The sequence below is a fragment of the Protomyctophum bolini genome, assembly GCF_963924005.1.
Source record: "Protomyctophum bolini genome assembly, chromosome: 22".
NCBI classification, from domain to species: Eukaryota; Metazoa; Chordata; class Actinopteri; order Myctophiformes; family Myctophidae; genus Protomyctophum; species Protomyctophum bolini.
The window spans coordinates 26,550,265-26,565,751 of NC_137883.1; the positions used below are offsets into that span (position 1 = coordinate 26,550,265).

Genomic DNA, 15,487 nt, shown 5'->3' on the forward strand with positions numbered 1-15,487 from the left:
ATCACAATGAGCCACGATGAAATTACAGAAGCAATCTGATAACTTACCAGTGGCAACAGTATGCGTTGAGACTGAAGCAATAATATACAAGCAAGGGCAAATAACAGTCTTATTTACTGTAACATTTACAGTCCGTAATAAAAAGCAATTGTAATAGTTGTAAATGTCATTTGTTATAATTTATTGTAACTCCAAACAAAAATAGTTTCTACAAAAAATATTCAAATAATGTCATATAATATTGATACTTTGATATCTATTCTCTCTTTTAGATTTCTGATAAATTCTGTTAAATTCTGTTTCCTGAATACTGTTGTGAAGATAAAATCTCGCTAAGTGTGGCAACAATCACTCATTCCTATAACAACCATAGTAGTGACTAAATTGTATTATTCATAACCCTCTGAATATTATATGTATAATCTCAGCGACTGTAAGTGGGCACATTAGATACAATGACAGAAGATAGAATAAATAAATAAAAATTTGCAGCAGAAATAGAAGAAAACGTGAAATCAAGTCTCATCTTTTGAGAACAAATGAAACCTGGTTAATATTCTATGTAGGCCTCAGCAGCAGGTTCTCTTGCACACACACACACACACACGCACACACACACACACACACACACACACACACACACACACACACACACACACACACACACATACACACACACACTATAGGTATTACTATACTTGTGATGTGAGGATATCAAAAGGCAATTGTATGAATGACATTTTTTACCATTTTGTTTTTGCCATTCTTAACCCTAGCTCTAAAACCAGAGTTGCACTCTGGTGTTGCACACTGAAAATAGCCGATTCTACTATACTTGCAGGGACATTTGGCCCTCACAAGTATAGTAACACACACACACACACACACACACACAGTCACACACACGTGACGTGTGCGCACGCACACGCACACACACACACACACACACACACGCACACCGCCTTCCTCCCAGCCTCCACATGTCGAACATAAACACCACTAAGTCTAAGAGGACACATTGTTCATCAGTAATATCAGTCTTTATGGAGATGGAGGTTCTCAGCCAACAACCAAGGGTGAAAAACAAAACAAAAAAGTCCCGTTTTGTTACGACAGCCGGTCCCCCCTCCTCTCTCCGACGTGAAAACAGTAGTGACGAAAAGTGTTTCTCTTTTGTTTTTACTCATTTTTGGTATGATGCACATCGTCCCAGCTCTGGAATAAAGGGATAGAGACAGTGGTTTGGTTGTTATTGTTCGTGTCCCCCTGTCTGCATCCGCTTGGCTCTGAAGTTCGTCCTTTTCTCGTCCGATACAGTCCCATCTGGGTGCATTCTCAGTAACAGTCCTGTGAGGTGTGTATGTGTGTGTGAGACAGTGTGTGAATACTGCAGTCTGACTTTGTCGCACGCCATGTCTCGCACAGAAAATAGTGGATCTATAAGCTTTTAAGAGTTTATAGATCGACCATTTCTGGTGCAGGACGCCGGTGCGCAACTTGGTATACATCAGGCGTCAATGCGCATACCGGTATGTGCATATGTCTGTGTGCACTCGTGCGAATGTATGTGTGTTGCAAAGTGTTGATAGGGGCCCCCGTTGACTATGATGGCCCTCGTTGTGCAGGCAGGGTCACCCTTCACTACAATCCGCAGACATATGACACACACGCACACACACACACACCCACACACACACACACACACACCACCCCCTCTGTCACAGGGCGGTGGCAGCTCAGTGTCAAGTTAATGTGGTCAGGAGGCGGGACAGCAGAAAGCAGAGTGGCAGGGTGGCCGCGGAGAGGCGGGGGAAAGGCGCGGCGACGCTGCAGGTCTTGCCGCTTTCGCAGCGAGGGTCTTGGCACAGCACCCCCTTGAACTCCGGAGGGCAGATGCACTTCTGGTTCTGGTAGCAGGTTCCTCCGTTCTGGCACAGGAGCAGCTCCTCGTCACAATTGTTAGCTGCGGGGGGGAGACAAAAGTAGACATAATATACACACACATTTCCATGTCAAGGCCCCCCCCCCCCATATAGCCATAGCATCTGGCTGTGCCCCCTAGCCCTAGAATGTCAATCAATCACTCTTTATTTGTCACATACATATTTACGTATTTTTAAAATGCATTGAAATGTATATAGGTCAGCCCCACAGAAGTGAGCAGTAAAACAGTAAAATCTACCATTTAAAGCACTTTCACTGTGATCGTACATACATTCCATGTATTCCCAATACACAGCCATATATCGGTGTCCTCCGCTCGCAGTTATAGCAGCAGGTTTAGCAGCAGTGTTTAGTCAAATATCTCCACTTTTCCACAAGCTTCACAAGGACGACATTATGTATACGAATACATGAAATGTATGTACGATCATAGACATTATATAATATATAGGGCTATGTGCCCCCCTACTGTGACATGGCTATAAATATTTGAAAAAGAAAAAGAGAATTGCTAAGATGGACAACTTGCAGACGCCAGTTTTAAAGTGATTAAACTTGCACAATAGTCACGTTAATATGATTTAATTTCTTTTTTTATATATACAAATATATATTTGAATGCTTTTTATTTGACTTGTCCTCCAACTAGCTGTCCTGGCGCCCCCTAGTGGCCCTGCATTTGAAAACCACTGGCAAGGGAGATGGGAGAGAAGAAGTTGAGGAAGGGGGGGAAAGAATATCCAAAAAGAAGGAGACAGGAACAGACAGAATGACACTGGCAGGTGACAAAAAGACGTGACAGGTGTATAGAGGACAAAACACAGGTCGAAGAGGATACAGAGGTCTATAGTAAGAAACAGTGTGAAGGGAAATGGAAGATACAGACTGGCTTGTCACAATTATTACATAATCGCCTAATCGCAATACATTTTCAAACATTTACAGAAATAGAAATAGTGGCCAATCTACAAGCTATTTCCACTATTTTTTAAATGAATAATGGCCTATGTTGCTCTGCAATAGGCCTACATTATTTCTTTAGATTAGTGGTGTCAGTCATTTCTATGTATAGTTAAGTGATTTGGTCATATCTGCCCCATGGTTACAAAACCTAAAAGGCGAAACAGCAATGCAATTTTTATGTTCCCGTGTTCAATGGAAAAACACAATTAAATCGTTGTATGTAAAATTGTATACGACACAATTCATCGTCCCGTAAATTGTGATGATCATGACAGCCCTAGATAAAGGGGCATAATGAGAAACGACGTGAAGAGAAACAAGATGCAGAGCATCAAATTAAGAAACCGCGTGAAGGGAAACCGAGATGCAGTCAGAGGAGCAGAATTCAGGGCAAAAAGGAACCTGGTAGAAAAAGGAAGACAGAAGTGAAAGAGGCAAGATAAATTCTCCCAGCTTTCCCTCAGGGACAATAACAGGCAACACCTGCCTTTTTGTTACCGCAATCTTTTCCCCCCCCAGTCTGTTTTTTTCTCGAGCACTGCACACTTTCTATATTCTCTGGGTTCGAGTTAAAAATCATTGTTTTTGAGGCACGTCCACCTCATAATATAATTTGTATAATGTGTTCAGGTAATCTTTATATGAATGAATAACATCATTAAAAAGCTATAAAAGTCATTAGAGAAAACAAAGGGGTGGTTACACTGTACAAGAAACTTGACCTAAAAACACGGAGAAACTGTGTCTGTCTGGTTGTGTGTGCGAGGAGGGGGGGGGGGGGGGGGGGGGGGGGGGCGGTACCATGAGGAGACATACCTAAAATAACTACAGCACCATTGTTACTCAAAGGATAACAAGGTTTTTTTGCATTATACTGCATTTAGACTAAGATGTCAAGCCTCGTGTTATTATTGGTTAACAAACACATAGGCCCCTCACTGCAATAAATAAGGATGCTTTCCAAAAGCATGTACACACACACACACACACACACACACACACACACACACACACACACACACGTGCACATGTGTGTAGGTGTAAGTGCATTTGAATAAGAATGTGTGTTTGACACACAGGTCCCTGACTGGATGGTAGATGCTAGTGGTTGGTAGGATCTCAGTAATGGGGTTAAGGTGCGACACGGTCATCAATTAAAGGAGCACGCAGCTGATGCTACTAATGAGCTACATGATCCATTCCCTTGAGGACTAAAGGGAATATTGAGATATGCATGGATTAAGTAGCACAGTCAGGCACGTGCACACATAGACCTCAAAGGGGGCATGATGAGCCCCTAGCTGCCCTTTTACCTGTCCAGTCCATGAATGTAGCATTTACTATGGCATGAAATTGAGGTGCAATGCAAAGTCAACGAGGGGCAATGGGCGCGCCCGTGTCCCCCAGTTCCCAGCTGTTGTTGTCTTGACTGTGGAATATTTCTGTACTGACTTTTTTAAACGGACCTACATTAGTGCTGGGATGATTCTTCAAAGGTCAGTGAAATAGTCAGCAGTGACGGTTATTTCACGATTTTAACTATCCGCAGTCATTGAGTCATTTGAGTACTTTTCCCACCACTGGCCCAGTAGGCTATACTTACGGTAACACCCTTGTTTCCAGTAGTATCCAGACAGACAGTCATCACACTTGTTTCCGGCAGCACCGTCTTTACACTGGCAGTATCCGGTACCGTTGCATCGGTCGTGGACAGAACCCAGCTGGTTACAGTTACACTCTGAAAAAAGGGACAAATCGGTATGTGCATGGGTGTGTGTGTACTGGTATTCATTTAACCACTTTGAACCTGTACCTATCATCGAAAGATTTCCAAAAATATAAAATATTTTCCCCAACAATATTCAATGTGACACATTGTGAGCTTGTAGATTGGCTATTTATGCTATTTGTCATACGGCAAAGTACATGTACAGTATGCTTACTGTACCGTATAGGGCCTACAGTAGGCTATATGCATACATGTACTTTGTCTGTTATAGGGCTTTAACAGGTCACATGAACTAAATCTGCATATCTGTTCAACATATTCCCACTCGTCTCAACCCGTCACATACTAATACTATAACGCTTGGTCAGTATCCCCTTGGCATCACTGGGTCCAAAAGCATGCTGAGGTACGTTTCCGAAAATCTTCAACATTATGCCAAATCCAAGTCACTTGACAATGGAATGTGCACTGCACGTGGAAGAGATGAAGATGGTGTTGCCATTAAATAAAACATTGAAAATATCTAAACACTATTTAAACTGTTTAAAACAAGGCAGGCACCACTGTCAGAGGCTCTGCGAGGTGTGTTCGCCTGATGGCCTCAAAAGGCCATATCTCCCCTGAGTACAAATCCCGGGCGTTACACTCGTGCGAGGTCAAAGCCAAGCGAATACCTGTCAGAGTGCCAAGCACTCGTTTGACACAAGCGAGAGCCTGCGCAGAGTGGTGCGAAGCCCGGTCGTCCAGTTTGCATAGCGATCCCCACCGAGGTGGGAATCAGGTTTTTGATCTGTCCTTGACAATTATGGCACGTGAAAAGATGTCCTCTGTGTCAGCATCGGATGCGGAAGGTATGACCAAGCGTCACCATATGATGAAGTGAGAATGAGTAATGGAGAGTGAGTGAAAATTGCAACGTTAGTGAAGGTTTGCGCGCCAGAGGTGCCGGTGTGATATATTCCTTTTTTTCTCCACCCTGCATGGTGTGCAACTGTGCCAGCGCATAACGCAAGCAAATGCACTGTAAAATCCATAGTTCATTTGAACTCTGAAGTACAGTCTGGAAGTTACAAATGGATCAATTAACACTGAGGATTTTTACTGCGTGGGGCCTAATTTGTGCTGACTCCGAGGCCTCGGCCCTCTTTGTCCTTCCAACCGTGCAAGCTTACCCTCCAACCCCCCACAGTCCACCTACAGATGGATCCCAATCAACACCAGATTTTAGCTCCGCAGCAAATGCAAGAGGAGTGACCTCCTACCGAGACATGCCGCGTTTGTACATATGGAAAATGTATGACCTGTGAAAGTACATGCAGCATACGCTCTGCTGCGCGCAGTGGTGTAATGGTGATTTCTTTTCCGGTACCACGTCACGCGCATGCACATGCACATGCACACAGAATAGGTTCATAGCCTAAGCCTAGATTGTTTATAGGGTATGTACAAATTTACATTCGTACTTACCTTCAGTATGACCTTTTATTTATTATGCACTCACATTGGTCATATTATGCACTTTATGCTCCTCTTTTTCTCTATCCTTTCACTGGATTCTGATTCTGATTCTGATGATGTGTGCTCTTAGAATCTCGTTGCCGGGCGCCTGTTGGCCAAGAGGTCCAGGCGCATGCCACATATAGGCTTTGACAGCATGTCGCATGTTTGAGTCCCGTTCATGACGACCTTTGCTGCATGTCTCTCCCCTTCTCTCTCTCCCTTTTTCCTGTCTATCTTCACTTGATACTATCAATAAAGCCAAAAACAAATCTTAAAAAAAGAATCACGTTGCAAAAAATTGTGCAAATGGCGTGGCAAAAGTGGTTAAAAAAGAAAAAGCCCCGCCACACCAGTGTTGATTTCGTCAACTAAATACTATGACGAAAAATGTTCGTCGACTACCTTTTTTCACTGACGAAAACTAAATGAAAACTAAGGTATGACTAAAACTAAGACTACATATATTGACAACTTCGTCATTCCCTCGCAGCGCGGCGCGTTGTGAGCTTGTAGATCAGCCATTACGTAAAATCAGCCATTACGACGGCATCACCGAAGGCTCGACCAAAATACATTTTAGTCGACTAAATCAACTGTAGATTTAGCCGACTAAAACCAGTGCAGTGGTGGCCGAATGGTTTGCGGAGCGGTCTTGATACCGGAAGGTCGCCAGTTCGCATCCCCGGACCGGCACGTTAAAATTACCACAGCTGAAGTGCCCTTGAGCAAGGCATTGAACCCCTACCATGAAATGTTCTATGAGCAGGGTGTGGCTGTAAACAAGTCCTTGGCTTAGTCCACTTCCCTGGGTAAACAAATAACTTTGCTTTGCTTTGCGCACCCCCGGCCGTCGTCCACACTCACCTATGCAGACGCCCTCGTCGTCCAGTTCGGTGGAGGCGTTGCGGAAGTAGCCCAGTCTGCAGTGCTGGCAGTTCTGCCCTCTGGTGTTGTGCTTACAGCTGACACACGTCACAATGTTCAGGTACTCGATGTAGCTGCAGCGGTTGGAGTGGCCATAACACTCACAGTCTGGAAAGGAGAGGAGAGAGAGAGAGAGAAAGAATAGTACAGTGCACACTGACTGCACAGTCAACACCACAGTATTCGTTCAGTGTTGATTTTGTTCAGCGAATTTAGATTTTTTGTTTTAGTCCATAGTCTTTGGGAATACAACTTAATTTTGTTTTTGTCATATTTTAGTCATCTGAAATGTTTTAGTGTTTAGTGCCTTGGTGGTGTTGTAATGGCAGATTTTACAGTTGGTTGCATGCTGCAAATAGCTGATCTTTTCAGAGTGCAACCAAACTAATAATAATAATAATGATCTCTTCTCCACTAGTCCCTCCCTAACATTTTAGTCTAGTTTTTATCTGTTGACGAAAATGTCTGTATATTTATATAAGCCCTTATTTATCAACGGAGCAGTGGTTTTCAACCAGTGGTCCGAGGACCACCAGTGGTCCTTGAGGGGGTTCCAGGTGGTCCCCAGCTAAATGATAGAGTTGGAAACCAAATGGACCCTTATATCTTCATAGGACATTCTGAATTTACATTTAGCAAGAGTTACATTATTGTTAAACATCTGCATTACTTAATTTACAACAAGTCTACACAATTAGAGAATGTATATTTTGCCTGTTGTCTCTCCTAATGGTACCAACATCAACACAGCATGGAATTGTGGACAAAATCTTATCCAACAACATCAAAACATTCTTTAGTTTTGGGTCTGTGAGGCTAAATCTTATCAAATGGTGGTCCATTGCTTAAATAATAAATACTGAATAAATAATGGGCCTTGAAAACCACTGTATTAGAGCATGATTGTGTACAATCAAAGGATATTGCCTTTTACTGCTATTTGGTTTAGCTTACTATTAGTTCAATAGACAGTGACCACTTAAATCCCCCCCTCCATTACAACAATATAATACTGCTGACTATGTTTTACTGTGCTATGCTGACGGGAATTCCACTCTATATCCTGTATTGTGTATGCGTGCGTGCGTGCGTGCGTGCGTGCGTGCGTGTGTGCGTGCGTGCATGCGTATGCTTGTAAGTGCTTTTAAAGCTGCAATTTATATTTTAATGAATGAAACGAGTGTGTTAATACAATATACAACTAGCACATGTGCAGTTGTTGGAGGTGGTCTCCCCCTGTTCTTCCTATAAGATACTGGTTTACACTTTATTGATCCTGGAGGTCCTTCAGTTATAAGCGTTAAGTACCCTGTCCAAGCAGGGATTCCATTTTTGAAGAGCAGCACAAGTTTTTTTCCCCACACAGGCGACCTAGGTTCAAATCCTGTGTAGGACAGTGTTGATTTTAACTGCAAATTTAGATTTTAGTTTTAGTCATAGTCTCTTGAATAATTTTCAGTAAGTTTTAGTCACATTTTACTATTTTAGTCACCCGGAATGTTTTAGTGTTAGTCTAGTTTTAGCCGACTAAATATCATACAATTTTAGTCGACTAAATCTACAGTTGATTTAGTCGATTTAGTCACAACGCGTCGCAAGCTTATAGATCTGCTACTTTCAGCATGCAAACCAAGTGTAAAATGACTCATACTGGATCTCTTGTCCACTAGTCCCTTCCTAACATTTTAGTCTAGTTTTTATTTGTTGACGAAATTGTCAATATATGTAGTCTTAGTTTTAGTCATCATAGCTTAGTTTTAATTTAGTTTAATTAGGGTTAGGGTTAGGCACTAATTCCGCAAATGTTTCTTCATTCCATTCTCCATGCTAATGACCCTAGAGTCGCCCTTTGCAACAGTCGACAGTGTTTCTTTTAATTTGATCCAAGATAAAACATTGTAAAGCTATGAAAACAGTGATCTAAACACATTTTAGGAAAGCTTTTCAACATGCCTCATGGCATTACATTTTAATCCTCCAAATTGTATGTATAAAATAAAAACATTATGCTTAATGTGATACTGTGAAAAAAGGGTGTAATACCATGACATTATGTTGTATGTATGACATCATTAACATTATGCTTATACAGTAAAATCCTCAGCATTACCTTTACTCTGAGAGTGTACAGATGTAACGAAATGGACCCATGAGGAGTCAATTGGTTACATTTGTACACTCTCAGAGTGAGTCAGAGTTGAGTGTGTGTGTGGTGTGTGCGCGCGCATGTGTGCTGGGTGGGTTGCTCTACATTTCTCGTTCAGATCATCATGGTACCTAATTAAGGTTTTATTAAGCTTTAGAAGTCGTGCTTCAAGGCATCACTGTCCTCTAAAGAGGCGTTTACCGGGCATGTTTATGCAAATACACATTTAAATGCACATTAAAAAGTCAGAGTTTAGCTGTTTAATCAGCCGTCACATTATTATTTTATTATTGTTTGGTTGATGATGCCAGATGAAATATTAATGGGTTGGTTTAAAGGAAGCGCCATAAAATGCTGCTCTCAGCACTGAAGGAACCCTATTCGCAGGGGGGGGGGGGGGGGGGGGGGAGAACTGCCTAATTAAATATAAATGGCCAATTACTGCACAGACGAGAGAGGCAATGGGACATTGTTTCTCAGATTAACGCAAACAGTCAAGATGCTACCTTAGGAGTATTTATCGCTAGTTAATTGATAACAAGGTATGGTGTATTACGAGAACCAGCTTGGGAGAGCCATGGATGCAGTCATTACATGAATAATTGACAAACATCTTTCCAAAACGGATTAACATAATGTCAGAGCTGCCATTTGTATGACGAACAACAGTTTGTATAATCGGATGTATCATGCAACGAAGTTGAATTGACGTGTGGTTACTTACCTTGATTGTGATGAATTGTACAAACACACATGCAGAATGACAAGGTGCAGGTGAGAAAAACAAAACAGAAACGGACAAACAGAAAATAAATGAGAGGAATTTCTCCACAGTTCTTTCTTCTATACATCTTTCTACCGTTCAGGAGAGTGCACGGAAAATGTATTATTTATAAATTCCAGAGAGGGTTTTTGAATCCACTCATTTAAGCCCTGCAAATCGGATGATTTGAACCTGCACTACTGGTCCAAACTACTACTACTGTCTACTACCATGTACTACATGTCTCTATACAGTCCCTGGCCCGGCTTGTTTTCGGCCCTCTTACCTTCAAATGCTTTGTATATGATGCCAAACTGAGCCTGGGGCTCTCCTGAGATCAAGAGTTTCAGAAGCCCTTTGGGAGAGGAAGGGATCTTTGTTTAAGAATCAGCGTTCAACATTGGTCTATACCTGCACGTGCCGGCGGCGCTGTGCTCAGTCACACAGCTGCAGCAGGGACACGGTATATTCAGTACAGTATAGTATAGCCTCTGGGCAACTATCAATGCTATGGAGAGGTCAGCTCTAATCTGTTACTGTATAAGGGAGGAATGTTGGCTAGATGGAGGGGAGTTTTACTGGACTCTAAAGACCAATTTATGCTACTTGTTTACATCGCACAACAACAGTATAACTGATTCTCGGTTTGTTGCGGTGAGTGTCACTGTCCTATAAGAAATCGGGTCTAACCAAAGGGATGTACAAGCTACAATCGATCCGTTTTAATGGAAATGATCCTTAACTATTTTATCAGGACCCAAACGGTGTTCCCGCACTGTTGGTGAACAGGATAATGGAAGGAACATTGTGTTGCCTGATATTCACCACTTAAGCGCATTTTCAGATACAAAATAAATAAGAAAAATAGCACAATATGGTCTACAATCTACATACAAGCTCACAATGCAACACATGTATGAGGTTGTAGATTGGCTATTTGAAAATATATATCTTTTAAGTTTAAGAATCACACCCGTGTGAAGTGAGGGGCGCTCTTATCATCGTACATCATCATGGCGTAAAATAGACACTATGTCTATTTGCTCAGACACTATGATGTAAAATTGTCCATTCATTGTCAATGGGAATTTAATGTGTGTGTAGGACAAAGTTTGTGCACACACACACACCAAAAGCTGGATATAGAAGGACCTAGCACCCCTCAGAGATATTGCCTATATGTCCAAAATAGGGACGTGGGGTTGAATGTGGTTACGGTATTAAAGGAATCACGTAATCACGACCAAGAGGAACATTTGGGCCCTGATGTGAAAGAGTTGAGAATCTCTGTACTAAAGAACTAACAAAAAAACAACAGTATGTTCTAATTCTACCTTTCCTTTTTTCTTCTATCTCTTTCTTGTCTTCAACATCCTCATCTTCCTTCGTCCCGTCAGGCTGTGTGGTCATACGACCCTGAGTATCTTGCAGCACCACAGAAGAGCAAGCACTCATCAGAAATGCTTCTGTTTAGCATGGTGCACTGGAGCCAGATGCACCGCCTCGCACTGAGTTCAAACGTAGCCTATAGTTATAGCTTAAGTGGCTTGACTTAAAGCCTTTTAAAATGCCATTTAACCCATTTTGACCTGGGAATGATTCTACAAATGTCTTCTAAATCCTGACTGTTTTCTTGAAAAAGCAGTTTTTCTATGTCAGTCGTTCTCAAACACTTTCATACTTTGTCACTTTTCACGATTTTTCAAAAATAGCTAAAGCATAACACCAAAAGGGGTTCCCGCCTAAAATGGGTTAAGTGGCTTGACTTAAAAGCCTTTTAAAAAGCCATTTAAGCTCTAGGCTAAGTTTGAACTTAGTGTGAGGTGGTGCAACTGGCTCCATGGTTCTCAACGTCGGCTTCAGGGACCACCACATGTCTAAATGGACCCTCCATTTGGCACACTCAATTTGACAGTGGAAATTGGGGTCCCAAAGATTATTTTTCTTCCATTTTTACACCCTGTTACAGACTGTTTATTTTGGACCCCCATGGCGGGCCCCCGAACCAGACCTTGACAAACGGTGTCATATTGTGTAGGATTAGACACTAGACATAAGCTACTGTATAAAACACAAGTTAGCTATATGAAGCACATAACCGACGTTGCAGTTGTTGTAGGCACTTTCCAAAAGCGGAGCGATGACGTAAAAGTTTGTCCTAAATAGAACAGAAGAAAAAAAGATGTACATATACAGGAATCCCCCTGGGGTCTATACAAGGCCCCTTAACGGTTTACCTCTAGTCTATAAACCAAACCTCTTCACCACAAATAAAATAGCAGATCTACAAGAAATCTCTTATAAGACACAATTATTTATTCTATACATACTTCTACCATTCAGGAGAGTGGCATCCACACTTTACATATATTCCAGAGAGGGTTTTTGAATCCACTGATTTAAGCCCTGCAAATCTGATGATTTCAACCTGCACTACTGCCTGTACTACTGCTGTAGATCCTTTAGAGAATAGCTTGCAGATCTGCTATTCTTGCCAGATGTTTGCCCCTAGAGGGACGCTATAGAGTTCATGTCGTTAAATCAAATTTCTACTGTACTGTACTGTCCTGTCCTGTCCTTTCATTCCAATGGCTAAATTAGCCATTGGGCCAGGGGCCCTTCAGGGGACCTGGGCTGCATGGTACTGGGTTTGAGGCCTGGGGACATTCATTGGCTGTTGATTGTTTTAAGATTTAGGTCAAAAAGATGATAAACAGAAAAACCCCAGAGATTACTGACCCCAGGGCCCTCGTTAATCCGTCCCTGCTCACACAAATTCATCCGTCTGATATCAAACAATCTGATTCTGAATGAAAACGGCATCAGACGTAGACTGTCGGATGACACTAGCTATAGCACATTGCCAGACACTATATTGTTTTTTAGTTTAGTTTTTTTTTTAACAGAAAAACAACTTGAAGCAGCATGTAATATTTGCTGACAGAATGTCAGCTTTAGAGTTACAGTATATCTTATCCATGGCCTTGCAAGTTGCATCTGTCAACTGGATGGATGATCCCAGCGCTATGGATGGAGAACATATAGGCTCACACTTTTAAATGGCCTGACTTTGACCCCAATTAGGCCCGACTCCAAAAAGGAGAAAGAACACTTTCAAATCACTGTGCACGCCAGCAGCACAATGACCTTTTGCTCTTGGGCTGCCTTGGGTTCCACCTAGTGGTGTACAGTTGTATCTACTGTATCTTAATGTAACTTGTCAAACGTTCATATAAAATCATCAGGAATCGGATGCCTTTTGAATTGCTCCGTTTCCCTTCATTATTTCCCAGACAGGGTCTAACTCTATATAGGAAGGCTTTTCTCTAATATCTCAAAAAACATTATTTTCTTTTTCATTTGTTTCAGACGGGGGGTCACACGCTTACTGACAATAATTATGCAAATAAATGTGTGCTGTGGTTCTAATCGCCCATCACTGAGGTTTACAGTATATAATCTGCATGAGATGATTTGTTATTCGTTCAGTGTAAACGTCACTGGTACATTATTTCAGCCTGTTTCTCTCTGTCTTCATCTGATAGTGGCTCACACCCACAGGGGAGCCTGGAGCCTGATTAATAATTTGTAGTATGATCGTGTCGGCACACCAAAAATAGCCCATCTCCAAGCTCGTATAGAGCTTGGAGATCGGCTATTTTCGGAATACAACATCGTTGTGCGACAAGTATGAATTTTGATTTAAGATTAAGCATTAACCTTGAACTGACCTTGGCTGAGCTATATGAGAGGATTGAGAAACCTCTTCATCACTGTACGCTTTAGATGTGGGGGAAAATAATTATCTGCTTCATGGATACAATACAGATTTTCAGTCAAAAATGCATAATGCTTGTACTGTACACAACACAGTCATTCAAGAAAGTATAAATTAATAATTCTAAACCATTCAATATAATTTGGTTATCTCACATGAAGCTATTCTTAAAAGCAGGCAGTGGCGTATAACAAGGCAACAGTGGGGAGTGGGCACTGACGTGGGGTGGTCACCGCGGGCCCTCAACCACCCCCCACCGCCGTGCAAGGATGCCGCTGAAGATAGACAGAATCAGAGACGGAACAGAAAACAGCCCAAACTGCACATTTCGGTCTATAAACCAAGAGCACATCGGAGTACTGTACATACAGTAGTAGCGACTCTAGCGAGGTCGAGATGAAGCGGCCGGGATGGTGAACAGAGCAGCAGCAGCTCAGTGCGGTCGGGGGAACCCTTGGCATTCCTCCGTGTTATTAGCCTATTAGCCTCCACTAGAGCTGTTGGGCGGCCCGCAGGTGCTAGCATGCAGCCAGTGTTGATTTCGTATGGCGAGAAATGTTCATAGACTACCTTTTTTCAATGACTAAAGCTAAATGGAAGCTAAATGAAAACTAAGCTACAATGACTAAATATACTGACAGTTTTGTCAACAAGTGTAAAATCAGTCATTATGACGGCATCAAGGCCCGCCAATACACATTTTAGTCAACTAAATCAACTAGATGTTGTCGACAAAAATCTTATGACATTAATCGACTAAAACCTAGACTAACACTAAAACATTCCAGGTGAGAAAAATGTGACTAAGACTAGGCCTAAATGAAAACTATTCAGGGAGACTGTAACTAAAACAAAAATAAGAATTTGCTGTCAAATTCAACACTGCGTGCAGCAGCCACTGTGCTCCACCAAACTCAACTGTCATTGCATCTCTGTATGTACTGTATATGTACTTTATTATATGTACATTTTGGGCCAGCTGGACCCAAAATGACTGGGCCCCCCAACGCACCTGTGTTGTCTACGCCACGGTAGTTATAACGCCCCTGAAACCATAGAGAAACGAGACATAATTTGTCTCAATGTATTGTATTGTTTTGTATTGTATTGTATGATCTATACGGAGTTGAAAATATGTCATATGAGATTGGCTCAGTATATTTCCATTTTCGTTTTTATGTCATATGAAAGCAGGCAATCATAGCTTCAAATTGACATATTGGTTTTGCAGTTTGACCCACCAGTTTTGGAGACATGGCTTATAACAGCGAGTTGAGAAAACAGGCTTGAAAGGTTCACTTCTATGGACTTTATATTATTACACCTAGCTACATGTTTAAGCATTCATTTCATATATGTCGATTTCAGCTCTGACATTTAGACAATAGTATGTGAAGAGTCTGCCTGTGCTATTAATTCATTTTGGATAAGAAACAGATCGTCTTGCCGCCAAGTTTTCGTCGCTACTTTTCCTAACACACACACAGACTCCCAAATGAACTAACTATACATAACTTTTGCACACATTCAGTTTGTATTACATTCTTCATTGTCTCTTTCACAGCCCCCCCCAACCCCACCCGCCCCCTCTTCTTTCTTACTCTGTTTGTTCCACTTTCCCAGAGGGGCTTTATGCCATTCCCCAGGATCCTTTGCTTCAGATTCCGCGGGGCTATATTGTGCATCAGTGAGACGTCTAGCGAAACTAGTTCAGGCAGTGTCGAGCTAGAGAAACTGGCT

The 15,487-nt window shown here is 42.0% G+C and overlaps 1 protein-coding gene across 1 annotated transcript in view; it reads right to left on the bottom strand.

The window, feature by feature from the left end:
• Positions 1–1,742: 1,742 nt before the first annotated feature.
• ntng2b (netrin g2b) overlaps positions 1,743–15,487 on the bottom strand; it is a gene marked incomplete at both ends in the record, with an annotated part of 68,953 nt that continues 55,208 nt past the window's right edge. The window contains 3 exons of the mRNA XM_080755648.1: positions 1,743–1,963; positions 4,511–4,645; positions 7,001–7,168. Of these exons, the coding sequence (XP_080611774.1) occupies positions 1,743–1,963; positions 4,511–4,645; positions 7,001–7,168 (524 nt within the window). The remainder of the gene's footprint in view (positions 1,964–4,510; positions 4,646–7,000; positions 7,169–15,487) is intronic.